At 46.6% G+C, this 24085-nt stretch overlaps 1 protein-coding gene across 1 annotated transcript in view; it reads left to right on the top strand.

Moving 5' to 3' along the window:
* The first annotated feature begins 6118 nt into the window (after positions 1-6118).
* Positions 6119-24085, top strand: part of BCL2 (BCL2 apoptosis regulator) — a 96721-nt gene continuing 78754 nt past the window's right edge. The window contains exon 1 of the mRNA XM_069008274.1: positions 6119-7939. Coding sequence (XP_068864375.1) covers positions 7355-7939 — 585 coding nt within the window. The 5' untranslated portion in view covers positions 6119-7354. The remainder of the gene's footprint in view (positions 7940-24085) is intronic.

Here is a 24085-nt window from a genome sequence, read left to right on the forward strand (position 1 = left end):
GATTGGGAAGGTTTGCTGTTTGGGGAAACCTTGATGAATATAATACTAAGTCTCCTAAGGCAAATCCAGTCCAAAATTTTATTTTTTTAAGTTGAAAACAAGTTTGCTTTCAGCTTGGAGGGGAATCCCCACGTTAATTTTAAACCTTTCCAGTTCTCACTCTGAAGTTGGTTCTGTAATAGTGCTGCTAGAGCAATGTAAATAAACATAAGGGGCGAAAGGAAAACATACATGACTAACACGATCATGCTACCCAACACCAAGAATCAATCCCTTGACCAAAATAAGGTGTTGTATCTATAAAAATACCAACTGTAAATAATGTATGTAAAATTAAGTCTAAAATGAAATTTTTAATTATGCAGGTTACTTGCAACTGAGGGGAACAGCCTTTTCAAAGCCAAGAGGTGCTTCATAGAAAGTTGTTAATATGAAGTGTGTCGGTCCTTATTTCAAAGCATTTACTTTAAAAAAGTGCTTTCCCTTTTTTACTTTAAGGAATTTTAACAGGTGTAATAAAACTTTATGAATCAGAGATGGATGTTCCTGTTTGTCTAGAAGACTTTTGCCATTTCCTATTCCTTTTTGATGAAGCTACCTGCTTTGCTCCTCCACAGTTTCAGCTGGGAAGTTGGTGTCCAATCCTTTTCCACACAGCAGAAAGAAAGGGCATGGGCAGCACTGCCTCAGTCACAAGCACAGGTTGCTGTCTTGCGAAAGGTGGCAAGACAGCTCAGGTCTTGTGAAGGCAAGACCCTATTGCCACATAGTGAAGTTGAGATGTCAGAGAAAGAGAGATCCGGGGCTGGATGCAGCTGGTTTGCCTCCTTCCAATCCAAACCATGCAGCCTATGGATCCTGACATAAGTGAAGATGGTTGAGGGATGAGTACAGTAAAAGGCATCTGAAAGCCAGGAGCTGCTGGCTATGTTGGACCCTAAGGATATTATCCAAGTATCTCATCCAGCTGCCTTTCCTGATGAGTGCAATTAAACCCCGTGCAATAAACCATAATTGCAGGTTGGGCATGCTTTAAGTGTTTTACAGTAGCATTATCTGCTCTGTAAGCGCTTCCAGCCAAAAAGGATCCACTCCACACCTGTAGCATTTGCAACACCAGCAGGATGAAAGGCAATCTCCCATTTTAGGAATGCACTCTGCAGAAGTAAGGAAGTTCGTTCAGGTTAGCCTGCCACCATCCTGGTTAAGAATGAGGAAGATACATATCCAGGCTTCATGGGTACTATCTTTTCCCATACTTTTTACATGCAGAAAACTGTCTTTTAAAGTGTTCTGTACGACAGGCGCTAGCTGCTGCCTAGGCAGCAATGCTGGGCCGCATATTGAGCAAACCAGATGAGAGAGAGAGCAATAAATGGTGGCATGCACCTGATAGCAGAGAATTATGTGCATCCATGCAAGTCTCTACAAGAATATTGCTTTCAAGGCATTTCATCCAGCTTGGCAGAGATACCATAGATCCGTGGGTATTGTGGTCTCACTGACAGAAACAAATGTGAAAGGTCATGGTTGGTGGTTAGTTTTACTCAGGGCAAGTTAGAAAGCTCTTGCAGGAACAAAGGCATGCAGAATAAATGAATGCTGGTATGGGAGGGATTAGTAGTGAATGCCTGGAACTGAGGGAAGCACAGCCATAGTGGGTGGCACAGACAAATGCCTCACAGGACACAGCACCAAAAAGCATTTACAGAGCCACTGGTTGTGTGAGGAGCAGCTTGCTCATTTGCATATGTGCAAACTCCCCACCTGTGGGCACAGTCTTAGTGCACTCTTTCAGTAAAACCAGTATTTAAGCTGTGCTCCAACACCATAGGGCAATGGACCTCTTCAGAGGTCATAATTATATTTACCTATATTGCACCAAATGCTTCTTTCAGGTTGCTCAAATTTAGTTTACTGTTGTTGGTTTTTTGGTTGTTGGTGGTTTGGACTTTTTTCTAAAAGAGAAAATCTGCAGATTTTCAGAGAAAAAGTGCGGCAATGTCCTTGCTCACTGTGAGTGCAAGCATACACCCTGCTTGTTTCGTGCCTGCTCAGGCAGGGCTTTAAACAATCATTTGCTTCTCTCCAACTCACCTGCATGTGAGCCAAGGAAATAAAAGGATAGGCAGGTCACCTGGAACCAGAATTGCTGCTGAAAGCCTGTTGATGTTAACACAAAGGTACAGGGTAAAGGTGTCCACTTTCAGGTTGTTGGGAAGTTTAGTGTAGCCAGGCATTACAAACTTTTCTGGATCATTTGTTAATAATACATCTGCTGTACAGTGGGCATCTGGGAAGCCACTGAAGAAGGAGCAGGCATGGTGGGATCCTGTCTTGTCAGTTGCCTGAGCATGGACCAGAAAGCTATCTCAAGAAAATAATCTGTCCCTCATGCCACCAGACCTGACTGATGCCTGTTGGTGATGCTTTCACCTCTCTAAGTGTCAAAAGAGATTTCTGCAGGTGAGCTGCTGCTTGTATTCCTAATCAAGTTCCAATTCTTCGTACAGCTAATTCTTCTTCTAACTTTGGTGGGCTGACTCACATAAAGGTAAATGTGCGTGGAAGGACTTGTAGGATCAGATCTTGAGTAGTGTCAGCATCTTATTCTGCTACCTAAAAGCTCCATAACGATTTCTTAGCTGACTTTGTGCACTGATTGCATGTTCCTAAATAAATCCTGAGCCTCTCCTGCCATTTCTTTCATCTGCCTCCAAAACCATATCGCCTTTGTTTAGGATGTCTTTTTAACTGTTGTTTTATCCTGCTGAGAGCTCAGACAAACAAGCAAGGTGAAAAGCAGTACTGTGATGCAAACTCGTGACACTATAATAGATGTTTATCACCCATTCAGGTAGCATGATAATTGCTTTTAAGATGCCGCTCCCTTCAATTAGAGCCATACAGGTCAGATGCAATGCTTTTGACGTTTAATGTTAAGAACAAGGCTTTAAATGCACATAATTTTGTTTTGCTTTTTTACAGAGTCCCAATTTGTCTTTCTTCAAGGCACAGTTTTTGTTTCCCATGCCTCAATGCTAATGCCCTTGCTTAAAGCAAACACTTCCCAGGATTTTCCCTTGTGTTTTTCATACTTTTTGGTAGTTTCAGCTGTATTTGGTGTTAGCAAGCTTTCTGGTGAACCATGACCACGATTTTCCTATTAAACTTTTTCTAAAAGCTGGGAGCTATCATTCCTATAGCAAAGTGCTGAATGTAGAGCTGGTGAGGAAAAAGCATCATTACTAAATCTCTTTGAAACAGAGGATCTTATAAAGTTTTGCTGTACCTGTTTCCGTCAGGAATCAGTTGGGAATTTTGAAACTCTTATTTTACTGATCATCTGTCCTCAGTACACTCTGTTCATTTAGTTGGCCTCACTTACATTTCTACATGCAAAATACTTTTAAATACCATTAGCAAAATCAGCGATATTGTCAATTCCTCCTTACAAAAGCCTATTGATTTTATATGCATCTTTTGCATCAGTCCCACACTGATTTACTCTCTCTGGGCTTTAAAACTGATCTTGCTAGGACATCATTTTGCAGCTTAGCCAGACAGGGTTTCTGTGTTACTCAACATCTCTGCCTGATGTATTTTCAGTGCCAGGAACAACTGCATTAGATTCAGTCACCAGCACAGTGACAGACTGAATCAGCAGCCTGGTTGGTTGTGGCTGTTCTGATTTCCTGTATCACTTGTCCCATTTAAACCATGGAAGTGGTTACATGGAAACGTCAGGTTGCTTTCAGTGTTGAGAACCTTTGTTCTCTTTCAGTGAAAATATAAAGGTGATGATGTTACTTGGTTGACAGATCCCTTGTCTGCATTTCTGCCACCAGAAGCCATCCCTCAGCTCATTTTGAGCACCTTAATTTTGCGATTTTTTCATATGGATGGAGATGAGATGAGCTTGTGATCCAGCATTAAACCATGCTGTGAGTTACACACATGCCCTGGTGAGGTACAGCCCTTAGTCCATGATTGTACAGAGCATCATCAATCTTACCTGAAGTCATTTCACTTGCTGTCCTGCGATCTCTGTCCCTCTTAATCCCCGGGAACTCAACCAGACACAGCCAGCCCCGTTTCACAGATCGGCAGGCGGGAGTGCCCACAAGACAGATGAGAGGGCACCGCCTCGCTCCCTCAGTTTCCCGGGCGGGTATGAGGCGAGCGAGCACTTCGCTCCCGCAGGGACGGAGAGGGGTCCCGGCTGTCGCGGCCGAGCCCCGAGCCCGGGGCGAGCGGCGGCCGCTGGGTGGCAACAGCCGCTCGCCGGAGAGGATAGAGAGGCGAGGAGGAGAGGAAGAGGAGACAGGAAAAGAGGGAGAGAGGAGAGGATGCTGGCACTAGGTATGGTGCCGGGTGCCTCCCCGTGCCCCCCGCAACAACAGAGGCCAGAACGATTAAACACCCTGAACACCTCCTCAGGCACCTGGAAAGGCGCTGTTTCGTACATGTCAGAAAACAATTCCTCGGTGCGGCCTCGCAACAAATCCCAGGATCACCGAGGGCACAGGTGAGCTCCGTTTAGGGGAATCCTTCTCGTTTGGATGCGGAGACTTCCCCTTCTTCTGGTGGAGGGAAAGCTGCTCACCCCTCCCACACCAGTGCCATTTCTTCAGAGGAGCAGCCACCCTGTGAACTACGCGTGACAGGTCCGTGCCTGAAGGAACCATCTCTGAAAACAGAGAGGGCAGGGTGCATTCATTCCCAGTGCCCCCTGTCCAAGCGAACTCATGGTCACAGCTTTGTTTATGCATTTTATTCCTTTTAGGTTCGGGGTAGTCTGTAGATGAGATTATCATCCAAATCACTCAAATCACTATCGACAAAAATTGGCAGAATTTATCGAACGTCTCTTTCCCCCTCCTGTATTGAGCAGAGAAATGCCGGGAATGTCCTGCTCCCGTTCGGCTTGGCATTTCCCCGGGATGGCGCCCCATTTCAGCTGGGGCAGTCGCAGCATCACACATCCCTGACCCCCGATTTCGCTGCTTGGGGTGGCAGGGGGGCTGAGCCATCGCTATTTCCCAGCTCTGTGGATTTAACCAGCTTGAAACGTTAACTGTGTTTCTTTAATCAACTCCAGATTGACTCATCTTCAAGCAGCTCCAGTAGCCCCTCTTCAATGTAAAAAAATTCTTCAGGCCGGGCGCAGGGACAAACCTGAGTCCCGTTTCTACAAAAAGTCCTAAAATCCATCTCCCTGCCTGTCCCATCCCCTGAACACCGACCGGGCGGGCGGCCTGCGTGGAGCAGGTGTGTGGGACCCCGCAGGGCGGGGGCCGCCGCCGAGAGGGGGGCACCCGCACAGCGGGGCCGGAGGGATGCACGGAGCCCTGCACGGCTGCAGCACCCCCCTTTGCTTTTCAAAAAGGTGTATTCGGATTTCCCCCCCCCCCCCCCCCCCCCCCCCGTTTCATTTATTCTTACAACAGAAATTTATTTATTTACATGAATCCGCGCGGGGCGGCAGAGGCGCGGAGCGGGACGCGCTCCGCCGCGTAGGGCCGGCAGCCTCCGGCCCCGCCGTCGCTTCCTCCGCACGGGCGGCGGTGGCGGCGCGGGCCGGCAGCACCGCCCGCGGCCCCAGAGCCGCCCCTCCGCGCCCGCAGCTCCGCCGCGCTCCGCGCCTCCCCCGCCGCCCCGCCGCCGGCCCCAGGCCCGCGCGGCGATGGAGGGCGGGCCCGGACCGCGGGGGGCTGCTCGCCTTCCCCCGCCGCCGCCTTTTTTTTTTTCTTTTTCTTTTAAGCACCCCCCCTCCCCATTTCCCCCTTTTCTTGAATGAAGCGTGAGGCGGAGCTCTAGGAAACCACCGCGCCCGGCTACGCCGCGCGGGGCCGGAGCCTCCCCCTCGGGCTCCGCTCCTCCCCGCCTCTCCCCGCCCCCGCCGCTCCGCTCCGCTCCGCTCCGCTCCCCCCGCCGCCGCCGCCGCCGGGAGAGCTCCCCGCCCGCGCCCGCCGCCGCTCGGAGCCGCCGCCGCCGTCCAGAGCCGCCGCCGCCGGCAGCAGCAGCGCGGAGCGCCCGGAGGAGCCGCCCGGAGCCGGCGGGGTGCGCGGGGCTGCGCGGGCGGGCGGGCGGGCGGGCAGCGGAGCCGCGGCCGCGGTCCCCATCGGCACCAGTCACACCGCACACACGCCCCGTCCGCGCCCCTCCTCGGCAGCGCCAGGGGCTCTTCCTCCGCCGATACAAAGCTGCTCGGGAAATGGCAGCAGTCAAAAGCAATTTTTCCTTTATTTTTATTTTCGTTTTTTAATTAATTTTTTTGCGCTCTTTCTTGTGAAAAAGAATTAATTTCCTAAATACATATCTTTTTTCTTTTTTTTTTTAATTTTTAATTTTTTTGGTGTGTGCGTGCGTGTGTGTGGAAGCACCGGGTTCCTGCGATCGGTGTCTGAATGAAACTACGTAAATGCATATGTCTGTACGTTGCACTGGAGGGAAAAACAGAGCACTTCTGCGAGAGCTTGGATTCAAATGTGGTTCATCTGGTCTCCAGGATTTTCCGTCTCTTTGGGGTTGTTCGCCTTCCCGGGCTGCGAGGCGGGATTTTCTGAGCTTTGACACATCTTTGGAGATGTCTCTTAAACGGGAGTCTGGGAAAGAACATTTGAAATCGTAGAAATATTTTTTTTGCCCCTTTCCCGTCCCCTTGGTGACTTGAAGCATCAAAGCGACCAGAACTTAACGCTTCTGAAGACTTGTGATGTTTGGATTTTATTGTTGCTATTTTTCTTTTAGAGGAAACTTGACAGAGGAACATATTTATAGTCCAAGTAAGTACTTTACAGAGGAAATTTAGTTTGTGTAACTTAACAAAAAAAACCCCAAAACCTAGTTTTGAGGTTTCTAGCATAAAGTGCATTGGATTAACGTCCATCCAAGGCTGCTTAGCAAATCGTGTTGAATTGCAGTTTTTGCAGTGTGTGTTCATCCGCTCCTTCGTGTCCATGGTAGTCCAGCACCTAGGGGAAAATGCACCTGATTTTGAGTCGGTATAATATTTTTTAAGATGTATTTCAACACCGAGGAGGAAATGGTCCTAAAGTAAATTTATAATAAGTAATAAATGTGCACCTGGAAGTAAAGTATTTTCAGCATTTTAATCCCTATTTATGCCGTGCATCTCAAACCAAGGAGGAAACACTGAGAAGACAAAAGTACCTCCGAGACCCCGAGAACTCCCCCACACCAGCATGAATGAAACCGTGTCCAATACAGTAACTGGATTATAATTTTTGGTGTTATTAATTTTATTATTATTGGCTGCTTTACTTTTTTGGGTTCATCCTGCTCCTCTTCTTCCTCTCTCCCTTCCTCTTGCTGCTTCCTCTTGGGAATTATGGCTCATCCGGGGAGAAGAGGCTACGATAACCGGGAGATAGTGCTGAAGTACATCCACTATAAACTCTCGCAGAGGGGATACGACTGGGCCGCCGGCGAGGACAGGGCACCCCTGCCTCCAGGTCTCTCTGCTCCTGCTGCTGCTGCGGTTGCTGCTGCTGCTGGGACTTCCTCTGATCACACTGGGCTGGTGTCTCCGCACCCCGAGCCCCCCGGCTCGGCTGCTGCTAGCCACGCACCCCCGGCCGAGGGGCTGCGCCCTGCACCCCAGGTCGTCCACCTCATCCTGCGCCAGGCGGGGGATGAGTTCTCCCGACGCTACCAGAGGGACTTTGCCCAAATGTCTGGCCAGCTGCACCTGACGCCCTTCACGGCCAGGAGCCGCTTCGTGGCGGTGGTGGAGGAGCTCTTCCGAGATGGGGTTAACTGGGGCAGAATTGTGGCCTTCTTCGAGTTCGGTGGTGTGATGTGTGTGGAGAGCGTCAACCGGGAGATGTCTCCCCTCGTAGACAGCATCGCCGCCTGGATGACCGAGTACCTGAACCGGCACCTGCACAACTGGATCCAGGACAACGGAGGCTGGGTATGTCCCCCAACTGGGCACTTCCTCTCCCAGCTCTGGCCCGTGGCTGGTGGGACCCCGGGTTGCGCAGTGCCCAGGAGATTGCGCTCGCGGGAGCAAAAGGTTTGCCCAGGGGGTGTCTGCACTGGGATGTGCCAAAGCAGTGCAGGCCTTTTGCCAGTTGTCAAGTTTCACCTTGAGGCTGGGTATGGTGGAGTGGTTTGAGATGGGGGGAACAGCTACAGCTTAGGAGCAAAAGGGATGAGCGAGGCACTGTCTTCATCAGCGGTCTCCACTTTCCTGTGGTCGCCACTTCTCCTGTCCGCCCTTACCTGCTGGCAGAACCAAGGCAGGTTCCCAGCCAAGGCAGAGTCCTGCAGTGGGGTGGGAGGGGGCAGCAGAGATGCCCATCCAGCTGCCAGGGAGAGGCACGTTGCGGCAGGTCCCAGGCATCGGGGCAGCAGGGGCCACCTGTGTGTGTGTGCATGCAGGGTCCTGGCCTGTGAAGGGTGATGCATCAGACTGGTGTGCAACAAACACGGGATCCTGGTGTTGCCAGCAAGCAGATGGCCATTGGTGACAGTGTCTTCAGCTGTGGTTGTCACTGGAGCGGGGTTTTATGGTATAAGATACGTCTAGTGTGAAAAATCTTTGTCTTGAAACAAAGGTGCTGGGAGACGTGTCTGTGGGATTGTTCTGGAAAATGAGTATTTGTTGTGATCTGATGGGTGACTGTTTTCTGGGGTAGAGATCACCTCTGTCTGTGGCAGGCTACAGCCTCAACTAGAAAGGGAAGATTTCCACTTTTGGAAAATGGACAGCTTTTTCACTTGTAGTCAGTCAAAAGCCTTTCCTGTTTCTCTCTCCCTATCTTTCCAGAATAAGTAACTGGATTGAATTAGAAGGGTATTCCTTTCCTTTTTTTCCTTTATTAGTTGATATACTGGAACAAAATGTGGTCCCAGCCACTCTCCCACAAACCAAATCTGTTGTATTTGTGAGGCTTATGATATTAATGTTTTGGAGGGAGAAATGGCGCAAGTTATACTGAAGAAGAAACCTAACATCTGGGCTGAGAGCTGGCATAAGTCACCTAGAAATGGAGGTCAGCTAGGTAGGACACTGGCATTTTCAGGTTTGGTCTCCTGTGAAATACAGAAAGCTGATCAATTACACAGCGCATCTTTAAGAGGTGTGTAAAAAATATAAATGACAGTGTATGTTTCCCAGTTAATGTGTTTTTCAAGCCTGGTGTTTGTTAGCTCTGGGTCTCTTGGCAAATCAGTGTTACGTTAAATAATGTGATGCCTGCATTGACCATCTCTGTTAAAAAAATGAAGGTGTTGCCTTTCCCCGCTGCTGAACCCTCCTGACTAAAGGGGATACATGTCCAGGGATCCAGAGGACATCTCCTGCAGATGGACAGTAACAGAGGGAGCAAGGCTTTGGGGCCCTTTTCTCAGCAGGAATCCACATTGCGCACCTCCCAAAGGAGTGCTGCTGATCCCTGGCTACAAGTCATACTGGAGGCAGGATTGTTCTCCTGCTCTCCTCTGCTTCCATCAAGAAGAAAAAAAATTCTAGATTCATGGGGCCAGAAGGGGGAGCAAAAAATGTGTGTGTGTGCACGTGTGCACGTGTGTGTCTGTGTACTGTATACAAATACGCACACGTATACAGACACACACTTATGTATATACACACATGCACACAGACTGACTCCAGCACTTGGTTGTTGGGACCATGGTTGGGAGAGGGAGGCTTGTCCCCTGGTCCCCTAGTTCATGGATCACTACAGAGGGTTTGTTAGTGTTGTGGGGGTCTTTTTTCACAAAACAGATAACTGAGTGGAAAAAAATCTGCGAACAGTTCAGGCTTTTGGAGACTTTGGCTTGTTCAGCGAGGAGCAGCTAAAGGGTTAGGGATTTTGCGACTGCACTTCTGGGCTGGGATGCCTAACTTGTGCGTAAGTCCCTCCTCAGGCTGGAAGCCCGTCTGCGGAGCTGGGGCCCTCGGTTCGCTCCAGAGCCAGTGAAGTCATTCTGTTGACTCCAGTGAGCTTTGCATCAAACCGTAAGCGTGCTGGAGATGCATTGTCCTGTGGGTGTATTGTGTAAAGAGAAACATAAATAATGAATAAAACCGAGAATGTGAAAAGACAGGTGTTACCAGGCGTGATTGGCCAGAGGAGGAGAGTGCTGGAGCTGTTGCTTGACAGTTAGAAGTACAAGAAACTCAGACTGTAAACAATGACTGCCTTTAAAAGGAAAGGATACTTCTTATCAATAGCCACTTAATTGTTTATTGAGGTTTTCTATCAACAAAAGCTCCAGAATTTGGATGCATGTGATACCACTTACTGCCGCATGTTATTTGTAATGTACACATGGAAGATGTGCAAAATACTACCTGAAGGTGGCTGTTGCCTGTCTCTCTGGTACATGGCTGGTACCTTTGAGCCATAGCATTATTAAACACAGGCAAAGCATTCTAGCTGGTTACAAAGAACAAAAGACTAACGTGAAGTTGCAAACACAACTTTTGGGATCCTCTCTTCAGGCAGGAGAAATCAAGGAGGGCATGGGGCAGTGGATTCTTTTTTTTTCTTTTTCTGGATTGCACGATCTGTCAGTGTAAAAGGATGCTTTAATATACGTGCTTGGTCCTCAGCTTGCCTCTTGCACCATACCTCATGTATGAACCTGATTCATAAATGGCTCTTCCAGCCTTGTAGGTGGTCATGCTTGGTAGGAATTCAGCATAGCCACTTGCAAGATCTCCCTGTCATGCAGGGTGCTGCAACAGGCAGGAGCCCTGGCTGCTGTAGCCCTCTCCTCCTTTATATTGTGGCTCCCTGGTATTTTGTGGAGTGGTAAGTTTATTAGAGGCTGTGTAGTACCAGAGAAGAGAGCGTCACAGTTAGTCATGAGAGTGTGTTTTACACAGCGGGTAAGTTGGGCAGCACAGGCCTTGTGTCTCATGGATGGGCCTGTGTCTTACACTCAGGTCTGAAATTTGGTTGATGCGGGTTTTTTTCTTATTTGTCTGTTTGGTTTGAATCCATTCCGTAAGTTGGCAGTGTGTTTTCAGGATGTGAATTCTTTATATTGCAAGGGAAACAAAGAAGGAAAGCATAACGAAGGGCAGGGTGGGAGGGGGATATAGCTGGTGGAGTATAAATTTTAGGCACTAGGCATCACTGATAATGGTGTCTGGGGGTTGTTAATGCCCTTACAATACATGGCCTCATGGGTTTGTTCAGAACTTAGAAAAAGCAACAGATGGGAACTGCACATAATCTGCATTATTAGCTTGTGGTTCTGGTGGCAAATAAATGCAGCTTTCAAAGTTATTCCCTTTGGCCAGGATACCACAATATTGTACTTTGGCCTGATAACATCTTAATTGTATTAGAAAAGAAAAAAGAGGAGAACTAGCTCATCTCTGCAATTTTGTGGTACTTGGTATAATGTATGCTTTCTGATTAAAAACTTACTGGCTTAATTTTGATTTCCAGAGCTGCAGAAGGACTGGCTTGGCAGTGGCCCGTCACACTTGGCAACCTTTTTGACACTGACATGGGGAACACTGAAGGGATGCAGTTGGTGTGGGAGAAATAACTGTGTTTGTCTTGCAGTGATGGGTTTCCTCTTTGGGCACACAACCTAACAGACGTGGGAGCCATGCTTAGCTCTGGGCACTTCTAGTCCAACATATGGCTTTCTCCCCAAGCTGTTCAAGAAAAACAAGAGCATGAGTACTACAGAAGGAGACACAGGCACCATCATATTTACATAGCCGTACATTTTTGATGTAAAGAATGCAAAAAAGCCCAGGTGAGAGAAGCAGAGAGAAAATTCAGCCAAGAACGCTTAACTTTAAATTACTGTATTTACATTTGAACCAGGAATGCCATGGTTCTGTGTTTTCATTTGATTCTGTTCTTTTATTGTCATTCTTCATATTCTGCTCGAGAGTTAAGGCCACGTACGGGGAAGGATTTAGATGTCTGAAGTGGACCTTAGGTGGAACGTAAGCACCTGCATCCTCCGAGTGCCTGCCTAGCCAGAGTGGCGACTGAAGTCCTTGGCTTCTCACTGTCCCTCATCCAAACTAGTCAGGAGCTGCTTCTGCCATGAGAGAAGGGAGCCACTTCAGGGCTGTGCGGGACACTGTCCCCAAGGACCTCCATGTCCTGAAGCTGGCAGGCACCCTATGGCCTAGCTGCTGTCTCTTAGGTGCCATCCTTGCCTGCAAGCACATCTGAGGAGAAGCCTCCACTTTTCCTGGTGATTCCTTAGTTTAGGCCTCTCCTGAGCTTTGGCAAGGAGACTCTCCAGCTTGGCAGTGGGATGTGCATTCACATCTCCAACATCTCAGGAGGTGTCACTTTCCAGATGGCTGCTGATTTTGCTGGGGTGTCCTTCTCTCTGGCAGCAGGGCTCCTTCTAATTCTGCAGGGGTGATATTTCATTTGGTGGAGGAGGAAGATCTAGGGTGTCTAATTCCTGCAGTCTGATGTGTTTTCTCAGGTGGCTGTCCACAGCCAAATGAATAAATGCCTCCTGGATGAGCAACAAGACCCCAGGTTTCCCTTCTCCTGAGCTGACTGTCTTAATCACCGAGCTTTCTCTTTTTTATTTTGTGCCTAGTAAATCATTAATTTTCTTTGCTCGGTGGCACACCTTGGAAAGGAAGCTTGGAGGATTGCCGTGCCCTGCACTGGTCCGTGGCTGTGTCATGAAGGTGAGGGATGGCAGATGCATCTGCCTCCAGGACAGAGCTAGAGATAATGGATATTGGTGTGGCACAGGGCCCTTCCTGAGCTTGTCTGTAGGGCACTGACCAAAATCCCATCCCTTTTGGGCTCTGGAGCTGCTCTCCCAGCAGCTCTGCCAGGCATCCACCTGCACATCATGTTGCTTCTTGTGCAAGTCCCAAGCAAAAGCCTCTTGCTTGTTGAGCACAGGACTTCACGTGGCTTGGAGAGGGATGCCACATGCTTGGCCAACGAGAGCGTGGAGCAGAGGCGCTTTGACTTTCTTCAGCGGCGACGTGCGGCCTTGTAACGACTCAATCCCCAGTGGGGCTAACCCCAAGTCACTGTTTGACTGGTAAAAGGAAACTATCTGAAATCCACTCAGTTAAATAAATGAATTGGCAGTTTCAAATGTTGCACCTTCTATAGGTCCTTTGCCAGTTTTTGTGGCTTTGTGGGTTAATAATCGAATTCTCAAAAGATTGTCAAAATATTTTTCTTTTTGCTGTTGCTGAAGAGCAAGAAGTTCATTCTGTGGAGGACCCGTGCTGAAGCAAGGAGAAGAGCTAGGGCAGAAAGAGAAAATGACTGTGGTTCTCTAGTCCCTTTCATTTATAATAGCTTTCTCTGTAACTTGCAACAACATTAGGCTGCGTATTTTCTCAGAAGTCTGTTTTCTTTCTAAAAAAACCAAAAGAAAATGTATCGACTGTGACCTTTAAAATTTCAGAACCAGGGGTCTCACTTGTGGAGATGATGTCATTTGCCTTGATCTTGCAAAGAACTATAAAGTTCAAACAGCAATCCTATTAAAAAGTTTTACTTTACTTTCAATATTGAGAAAGAAGTTTGTTCTGTGCCTGCACTAACACAGGCATCTCCCGAGCTGCTGTGGTAGCTCTGCTGGACAGTAAGGAGCTTAGTTTTTTGAGTATGTAGCTTGAAATTCAGAGTCGGTAATCCGTGAAGAAAATCCAGTTGAATTTTTCTGCCGAGGCACAAGCGTTCCTCCGATGGCAGAGCACGGCTCTAGCAGGAGAATCACAAGACCTATGCAATGATGTGTGAAATTGCATGTGGAGCAGAAGCATTTTCCCAGCGGCCAGATCCCAGGGCCTGGGCTTCCTAAGGCAGCACGGGAACTTTGTACTGCGTCGCCAGCAAACATTAAGCCCCTGTGCTCAATACAGGTGTCCTTGATGAGAGGGTTGTCTCTCAGCAGGCTGGACCTGGCATGCTGGAGAGAGGTGGATGTAGAAACGGGAGTGGTGCTCAGGTGTCGCTCTGAAACCTCTGCTGTGGTTTTGGTCTCACGTGGTGGTTTGTGCCTGGTGCACGGAAAGCCAGCCTTGTGCTCTGCCATTGCCACCAAGGGATGCTGGGCCCAGGACTCAGGGCAAGGGTGGCTGAAGTGGTGGCTCTCTGCCAGCAAGCATGCTGTGTCCTTGCCTCCCATCTTGCTCTGCAGCCTCCTCGCCGAACCAGCTCAAAGCCTTTTAACACCACGTTCCTGCCCCAGGGCTGCTGGTAAAGCAGTGGCCATTGGCTTCTGACCTGAGGTCTGGGTAGCCCCAAACTGGGTCAGCAGTCATGGAGCTAAAAAACAGTGTGAAAGGTCTGATGGAATGATGACTATGCTTTTAGCAAAGAGGATTTTTACTTTTTGCCTAATTCATTTCCGTCCTTCTTGGTGATCAGGGTTATGGTGAGAGGTTCTGGTTCTTTGCCTGTTTTCTCTTTCTGCTTCAAGGTGGACTTGCAGTCCTCAGCTTCCTGACTGCCCCCTTCCATCCCTGCTGCTGGTGCTGGGTGCTGGGCACTGGGTGCTGGGCGCTGCCACCTAGCCATCAGGAACTGTGTGTGCCAGGTCTGGCCTTGCCCTGCCCACCTCTCTCCCTGATTTATTTTCCTTCACACCCTTGGGAGGGTGGAGCCCAGCCCTGTTTGGTTTGTTGGTTTTTTAAAAATAATTTATTTATGAGCACCTCGTGGCTGCCCTCCTGCTGATTTAGTAATAATAATAACAACATTTGTTACTCAGTGGCAGCAAAATACTGATTATTTCTAAGGGCAGTACCGACCTGTTTTATTTTCCATTTCATATATAATAATAGGATGGATGAAGGTGTGCAATGCCATAAATCTTCTCTTCCCCAGCAGGATAACATCCAGGCCTTCTTGGCAAACATGAATGCTGATGACCGATTTGAGGGATTTTTATTTTACTCTGGCTTTCAGTCTCATTAACAATCTGATGAATCTGATGACTTTTTTTTTTTGCCTTTTTTTTTTCTTTTGGCTCTCGAAAGACTATGATACCAGATAACTTTTCCAAATGCATCTGAAAGTCTGGAATTTATTTTCTGTTATTTTATCTTAATGTTAGTATGCTGTCATAATTACTGTATATTGATAGACTTTGCAAAATTCCCCCTTGCTGGAAAGTTCCTTGCCAGTTTCTGGATTTTACAGTTAACGAGTAAGAAAACAGATCTGATGTTAGAAAGTGTTGCCATTGACTTCAATAGGAACAGGAAGAGGCACTTAATTGGACAATTGTAGTTATGTTTACTTTGTATATGCGGCAAGAAAAATAAGATCAAATGAAAAAGCCACAGGTTTTCAGCTAATAGGGAAAACCAGCCTTTTCTGTAACACATGATTAACCTTTGGAAGTTGTTTTCATGGGAAAGCTGTGAGTGGAATTACTGAATTGCATTCAGGAAAGGTTTAGATATTTATAAGGGTAAGGAAAACATCTATGCTTCTGTTTATGTCAAATTGCTTGAAAGGGCAGTCATACACCTTGAGGTAAATTTAACATCAGCTGCTGAAACCAGATCACCAGGTGCTGAGGGTAGAGCTTTCTCCAGCTCTTTCAAAATTATCTATCCCATTGCTTCTACCCCAGAGCACCTGGTGTTGGTCAGTGACTGGGGATACTGGGATGGATGTGCTGCTGCTCTCATCCATCCAGGCATGTGTTTTGTTAAGGTAATTGTAAATGCACTTGATGTGTTTCTAAGAGTACCCACATGACAGAATCTGCTCCTGTGCTGACTGGAGCTGTGTTACGAATTGCCACACGAGTTCCTAACTTCACATCTAAAGTTGCAAGCCCATCCTCCTTGTATTTGTCATCGAAGTTCTGCGAAAAGAACCAGGTGCTGGGTTAGTGGTTCGACTCAATGATCTTAAAAGTCTTTTCCAACCTAAATGATTCTGTGATTCTATGGTTTTGAGTTAGTTGAAAGAAATAGTCAGCATGCTTCAGTGCATATATCATTTTATTGCTATTTTATTTAGGAAGCATAAAAAGAATTATTTCGTTTTGTTGACTGAAAAGGCAACTCAGTGGGTTTCAGGGTACTTCAGTGACTAATTTAAGAATGTGGACCAGGTACAATCAAAAAGAAAAGGCCTCATTTTTCCCCAAATGGTGACTTAAAGAGGCTCTCGCGCAGTTGTTCGAGAAAGTAACTAAGTCAAAACTTAACTTCCTCTTCTTGGCTCTAGTACTGAGTACACGATAGAATATGGGGCAAATCACTAATATCTCTCTTTTTCAGTTAACCCATATATGAAATAGGTATTCTTGCTAGCTATACAGCACATAAGGTATGGGAAATTTGTTGTTGCCCATCACACTATCATGAGTTGGGCTGATGCTTTGTAATAAAAGAAAAGGAGTACAAGGTACAATTTTGAACAAAATGTCCATTTCAGTAATTTGGGGCTTAGAATAAAGCTCAAATCTGCAGCATTACATATTGTCATTGCTGGAGTTTGCTAGCCTGGGAAAGAGCAAAGTGAGTCAGATTGTGAAACTATCTTGGGTGAGATTTGAGTGGAGAGGAGATAAAAGTAAGAAAAGAAAAAAAAAAGTTAAATGGAAATTAGGCTTAAACTTTTTCAGCTCCACTGTTTGGATGTGTTTAGCAATGCTTGTGATGGAAACAGATTAAAAAGATCAGTTTCAGGTGTTGATTTCTAGTTTTTATGTAGGGGAAGGATGAGCAGTGTGAGAAATGGCAAGTGACAGTATTTGTGTTTTCCTTTAAGTATCAGCACAGCTCTTTGGGTGTTTCAAGAAGGAATTTGTCTTCCCTTTTCTATTCCCACTGTATGTTAAAGCTATCTGTGGCACTTCAGTAAAGGAGTATAGTATAGGTATATCATGTGCACCTGTAAGAAGTATCTTCATACACTTGTATTCTTGTGTTTCCATTCACAAGCTTTATTAAATGTTCAGATGCAAGCAGCAAAAGCAATTTTAAAACACTTTAAAAAAAAAGTGAGTAGTAATCAAACCTTTGGCTGAACCATGAACTTGAAGTTACTCTTAACTATCTTGCTGAACTGAGGCTTAGGAGACAAAATTCTTGTTGCGTGCCTTGTGGAGATTTGCATGAGTCACTAGAAAGATGGGATAAGACCACGGACAGCAGGCCAGTGAAATCTATGGGACAGTACTGTAGCCTGTTTTTGTGGTGGAATAGCTATCGCAAGCTTTGTCTCTAAAGGAATTAACTAATTTCTTAAGAGTATTCTTCACATGTTCATACTGTGTATTATAAAACGTAGTAGAGGATCCTATTTCTAATCTCTCATTTTTAATAGAGAAAAAAGAGTTAGTAGTAAATCAAAGATAAATACATTAGTAAATGAGTTGGCATTTCCATTAGCAGAATAAGGTGGTCACTGCTGTAGATAGATAAAACCTGTTGAAATTCTCAAGAATGAACTCACAGCTTAAGTAAAAAAAAAAGACACAAAAACTGAAGTAATGACTGCCTCGTTCATAACAGAAGCAAATTCTACATTGTGCTCCAAGTGTCTGCAAATTTTTGCTCGAGTCAGACATATCCAAAGCTCCTCTCCTGAAGTGATCTGGCACATCACATTAAATCACTCTGTCCAAATACCTAATCGTCTGCTGCTGGATGCACAATGTCCCGAATATAACTGAGAAGGAATCCTAATGCCTGTGTTTTTTCCAGGTTCCAGCTTGACCTGTTCCTTTCTCTGTTTTCCAGATCTGCAGTAATTAGCAGCACTGCTGCGGAGCTTGGCTGAGGGAAAGGCTTTGCGCCTCACGGGGCCGGAGTGCCGCAGCAGGGCGCCCTGATGAGGGAGAAAATAAACCAGTCTCTTGAAATGTCAGGTGGCAATCAAGGCTGCAAGTAAACGAGCCAGCCTGGAGTCTGTTCAGGCTTCTGCAGTAGTTCACGGTTGTCTGCAAGAAATCCCTGTGGTAGAAAATCCGCATATTTGGCGCTGGACTGAATGTGTGGAATCCTTGCCCGTTTTGAGTCAATAGCTATTTTTTTTCCGTGTGGGTGCTAGAACCAGTGGTATATAGCCTTGCATAGCAGTGAGCATGTGGACAGACCCAGAAAGGGATCAGTGAAGTGCTGTACAGAGCCTTGGTTACAGTGGACGGTTGGGCACGGCTGTGTGGTGGTGGAAAACTGGAGCGAGGCTGCCTCAGGCTTTGCCTTGGAGAGTGCTTTTCAGCCTCCCCAGGCATCCTCACTGTAAGGGGAGCCCAGGATGCCACACATCTGACTGTGCCTATGTGGGACAGGGGTGGTAGTGTCCCACCAGGACCAGCAGTTTTCTAGAAATTGGTCCTGCTCAGCTTTGGCCAGTAAAACTGTTCCTCAGCCCCAGGGGCAAGCTGGGGAGCCTCCCTGGTGCTTTAGGATGATGAAAGGGGGGCCTTTCCCCTCTGCTCTCAGCCTGGGTGACACAAGTGGTGGGGAGACCTGCCAAGACATACCTTTGTACTTTTTTTCATGCCAATTGAAGTGGATTGTTTCACAAGGGAATAGTGTATTTATTTTATAAGCAACTGGATTTTTCCTGCCTTTAAAAAAAAACTTATTTTATTTTCCCCAACACAGTGAGAAGGATGCTTGTGACATGGTAGTTCATTCTGCAGGCTGGGACTTCTGTGAGAGTTCAATGGACCGAGGGAAGAGGCAGCACTGGCACACTGCTAGGCTGTCTAAACTGGCCTAGGGTTTGTTTTAGAAAACTTGCTTGCTGTTTTTTCTCCTCTCTCTGCTCCCTTCTCTTCCCCCCTGCAGACAAAATACATCATTCTTGCAAACGCAACTGTTTAATTTTAATAACTGGCCTAGAGCAAAAACTGACAGTGGGAGAGGAGCTGTTTGGTTTGCAGTCGCTGACAGCTGGAATAAACTACCTGTTCTTTTGGAAGGGATGGACAGGCAGCTTGTTTGGTTTTCAGGACACTTTGATCCCTAAAGAAACTCCTCTCAACAAAAGGAATAATGACTGAAACTGTGGCAGCTCAGTGTTACTGACTGCTCTTTCTATGTCAGGCTCCAAGTTCGATGGGGAAGTGCTGTGTGCAGACATCCCTTGTCTCTGTACTTCAGACCTTTCTGCTGAGAGCAGCTCCTCATCCTGAAAGGTCACTGTCACCAGTGCCTTCGGAGAGACCCAGAGTCCCACTAAAATCAGTTTCCTATGATCATGGTCCCTATCAGGCTGGTTTGACAGGAGCTCTTCAAAATAGCTAAATGGCTTGGGTTCTCAAAACCCTGCCTTGAAGCAATGAAGGCTGAATGATTAAGTTAGAGATTAAATAATTTTGCAATGAATGGTTTTACCTCTGGTTCCTTAAGAAAGTCAGCCTTCTTACTTTGCCGGTTCTCAGAAGAAAATGGCAGCAGTCCCATTTCCTTTTCTCTTCCCTCAGGGCCTGCCACCCTTTTTATTTTTATTTTTTTCCTCCCAGGGCCATTAGACAACATGCAAATTATTGTTAATAGGGCCAGAACAATACTGCATTCCCAGTGGGATCATTAGGGTCAAAGCCATCGTGTGCCAGCCCTCAGTGCGATACTAATTTTGTCCGTGTCTGCCCCAGGGTTTGGAGGTCAAGCGGAAGGGGGCTGTGAAGCACAAACCCAAGCAGGACCTGTCCCTGCGGCCCCCTGCCCACAGCAGGCTCTGGCCAGCCTGTGTCTAGGGGTTTTCCTGACCCCCTAGCAAGGCTGGTGTGCTGCAAGGCACTGGCTCCTTCCTCCGCCTCTCCTGCAGCCTCATCGAAGGTCCCTCAGAGGGGACAAGTCCTCCCCTGTACAGGGACCTTGGCAGCCTCTTTCCAGCCTCCCTTTCCCAGCTGCTCCACAGGGATGTCTTTTTGCTTGAGAATTAAGAAAGCACCGCATGTCTCATTTTGGTGTGGGCTTCCACTTGAAATAAGGGGATGCCTGGCAGCAAAAGGGTGGCCATGGGGCTGGGATCACCAAAGGGCAGCCTACAGCCCACATCCACCCTGAGCTTTGGTGCAGAGTCTCCAGAGGACAGGGACAGTTTGAGGGAGATGAGGAGAGGATGCTCTACCCCCACATCTCCTTCCTCTGGCAGTCCCTCGCTCCCAGGAACCCTGAGAGTCCTCCCATGGAGGAACATGTTGGCAATGAATCTTTTAACATTGGCTTTAGAAACTACATGGACTGTGTGCCACAGCTCAGAGGGAAAGGAAGGGCAGCTGTCCTCAGACCTTAGCCTTGGCCTAGGTTCTGTCTCTTGCCTTTGCTTAAAAGTCATGGGACTTTGCCACTGGAGCTGTTGGCAGGGGTATTAGGGCATTTGCAAGACGCCCTTCGTAACACATGTTACAGGGAAGTGGTTGTAACTATATTTGAAAGTGAATGTGGGGGACAAAAGAGAAATGTATGTCTGACATCACTGACTGAAGTAACAATAGAGTGAATTGGATGTCTCTGTCAAGACTGGGATTGCAAGTTCCCTTTCTCCTGCAAGACTTGCTGAGGGGTGGTTATGCCTGGGCAGGGCAGGGGCTAAAATCCCCACCTGGGTTGCACTTTGGGAAATGGCAAGACCTTGACATCATGTCTTGACTCTAGCTTTTGGTGGATGAATAAAATTAAAAAGGAATGCATTTAGATTTTATAAAATACTTTCAAGTAGCAGTTTGCCTGGGCTTTTTCCCCCCCTCCCCTCTCTTTTTGACCTTGTCAAGGATTCTGTGCACTCCCCAATGCTCTGAATTCAGATGTGCATACCTTTAAAAGGTAGCAGTGGACTCACTGAAGTCTCTTGACTTCCAGGGAAGCAGAATGAGAGGGCTCGAGCAGAAAGTGAAACTCTAAAAACACAAATGCAACAGAGCAGCCTTCTTTCATTTTCCCAACTGAGCATAATGCAAACAGTAAACAGTTGGCACAAATGACTAATACAGGTTTGCCAGGAGGCTGATCAAAAACATGCCAAATTCAGCAGTATGTTTTGCATGAAGTTCAACAGGTTTTTTGCATCAGACTCGCTGCAAGGTAGAGAAGGATATTTTTTGAAAGAAAAATGCCATTTGAAAAAATGTGGAAAATTCTCCTGCTCTACCTCCTACATGTTTCTATTGTCAAACAGTCACTGATCTTATTTTAGACTTGACCTTCGTGTTCTTTCCACAGCACACAGGCTGAATGACATGTTATTCAAGTTCTCAGACAATATTATGATATATCTGCTTTTATATTTAGCTGTAACTTTTATTCTCCTTAAAAACAAACCCACCTAATGCAACCACCACCTATCCAGGGAAAGTATTTCCATTCCCCTCGGCTTAATTTGGACAAATTTGGCATGAAAACATTCAATAGTTCCATAACAACCTTTGCAACAGGATGCCTGCTGTGCTGACTTGCAGGTCTAGAGCAACTTGTACCATGTGCCAGGAAATTGCATTCTTAAGAAAAATCTAGACATAAATTCTGAACAATCAACACTTAAATTTTGAGAAGTCTGGCAGCAAGCTGTTATCTTCCTCATGGGTTTTCACTTTAATGGCTTTTTACTTTCTGAGCACTACCTCTCTGTCCTTTATGCAGACTGTATGCTCCTGGCCCAAGCAAGCTGAGCTCTGGAGAGTGGAGAGAGGGGGCAATTCTCTCTTGTTGCTGTTGTGCATTCCAGCACTGCACCTTGACATGGCAGGATGTCTTTTCTTACCAAAAGAAAGCTGAGCATAGGTGGAAGTTACAGGAATGGGCATTTAGCTCTCAGTGGGCATTCACACAACTGCTGGGCTGCAGTGCAGTTCAGCCTTGCCTTCCCACCTGGCAAGCTGGAAAGAGGATGGGAAGAGGTGGAAGTACCATCAGATCCATCTATCCTAAATCAGCTAGGGGCATCCTTACCCTGGGACAGGCCAGTTTGTTGAAGTATGAGGGGACTGAAGATGGGGAAGAAAGGGTTTTCCCTGCCTTGAGGTCTCTGAACTCTTCTTTCTTTTGTGCTCATCTCACTGAATGGGGAGCAAGAAAACAGCATCATATGGATGCCCCTCTTCCAGAACTGCTGCCCTGCTGCCAGCTTGGACAAAGGCTCCATGATTCTCAAACATTCCCCAGACCTCCATTGTTCCTGTTTAAGGGAGCAACAGCATGGCTGGAAGACCTTTATGTCCCTCTCTGCCAGGACCTCCTAGGTGTGCATCAAATGTTACATCAGCAAGAGAAGGGTGGTTGTAGACAGGAGCAACTGGACCCCTGAATTTGCCACCAGGAGATTGCAAGAAAAATTGTCAAGACACACACAACTCCTTAGGAAAGAGGTTTTTTGTGATGAGTTCAGGAAAGCTAAGGGCCAATTTAATTGGCAAAACATTAAATGGGATTCTAGGAGGAGGCAGGGTCGGGGAGGGGCGTTCAGTGGATACGAACTTAAAGCAAAATGAAGGGCTGCGAAACCGTGTGAACTGAACCCCATCAGGGAAGGCTTACTAAAACTTGAGCCAGGAAAAATTATGGAGTTCTATAAATAGCTAAATTGAAAATTGAATGCTTTTGTGTGTGTGGATGCACACATCTATCTATGAGGTCATGTGTGTAAAAGAAATACAGTAGTACTTCATGTGTTGGGGTTTTTTTAAGTAGTGGAAAATGTTTTAACGATTTTTTCTTTTTTTGATTTTTTCCTAGAGACAGTACATTATGTTCTGTCCTTAGGGCCGAAAACACAAAGTGCCTATTTTCATGAGGAATCCTACAGTAGGAGGAAGGGAAAGTATTATGCAGTGTAGCAAGAGTATAGTAGCCATTCCACAGTGATTACACATCCAAGCAAAGCCTGCACTAGAAAACTCAAAAGTATATTAGAAGCGGAAAACAAGATGTGTGAAGTGTTTCCTATTCCCTCCCCACACTTAATGACAACCAAGCAAGCAGGGAGGTGGTCATGGAGTTTAAATTTAACCCCTTGTATTTGATAATACTGTATTTCAGTGGCAGCCAGCAAGCATGTTATGTACACACTAGATTGAGAACTTCCTCTGCTTATTAATTTTGCTCCCTCAGAAGTTTCAGTTATTTTCAGTATGTTAAAATAGTCCAGACACAAACCAGAAGTGACTGGAAGCACTAAATAATGCAGCAGAGTTTGAAGAACTAAGGTCGTTTAAATGAATCCCAGCCTGAGCAGCTCCTTAATTAAAGTACAAAACTTTTTTTTAGTTTTACACCAATAATTTGTGATTCCAAGTCTGACCCCCCCCCCCCTTTACCTTTTAATACCTTTCATTCATCCTGTGATGATCAAATGATGAATGAAATCAGTCTTCTGAAAAAAAAGAGCACTTTTTCATCCAGAATTCAAATGAATTAAAGAATCTGTGCAGTTGTTCAATTTGATTTAAGAGCAAGACACAGTCTGGAGTGGTAATGCCCTCATACCATGAGGGAATCAAATTTGTATTCAAGTCCCCTTTCCTGGCTTGTTTAATCGTTTATGATAACATCAGTAGCTTGGTAAATGATGTAATGGGAGTTAAATCAGGATGACCAACATAAACATCTGTCAGTGCATGTGAACATTTGATGTATGACCCCAGGGCCCAGTGCAGCAGTTAGTATCTTGGCAAGCAGTCCTTGGACATCCGCGTCAGTCGAGGTTTCAGGAGTGCACGCTGGAGAGGTTACATGTGCTCTGCTCCGTGCCGGTAACGGGGTTTGTGATCTGGCTGCTCGGTGGCGGGGGTAGCACTTGGCAGCAGGTCCCCTCCTCGCTGTGGGCACAGCTCACCCCAGTGCTGAGGGTCAGGGCAAGGCAGCAGCATCGCAGCACTTCTCCCAGTGAGCCTCAGCTGGCACTTGGTGTTGGGTGGGCTCGTGCTGTTCATCTGAGTGCAGGAGAGTTTTACAGAGGTTACCAATGTCGCTCTGAGTAGCCATGTAGTTTGAGATTCACAGTCCAGTTTACACCCAAAAAAAAATCAGCCTTAGTGTTTTGTGAACATAATTTCAGAGGAATGATTTCCCAGGCTTGGATTATGCTGGTGTTATTTTCATTCAAAATCATCTTGTCATCATGTTCTTGCTTAGATTTGTAATTTTCTGAAAGCAAGCTGGCTG

This window comes from Aphelocoma coerulescens, chromosome 2, assembly GCF_041296385.1.
Source record: "Aphelocoma coerulescens isolate FSJ_1873_10779 chromosome 2, UR_Acoe_1.0, whole genome shotgun sequence".
Taxonomy (NCBI): Eukaryota; Metazoa; Chordata; class Aves; order Passeriformes; family Corvidae; genus Aphelocoma; species Aphelocoma coerulescens.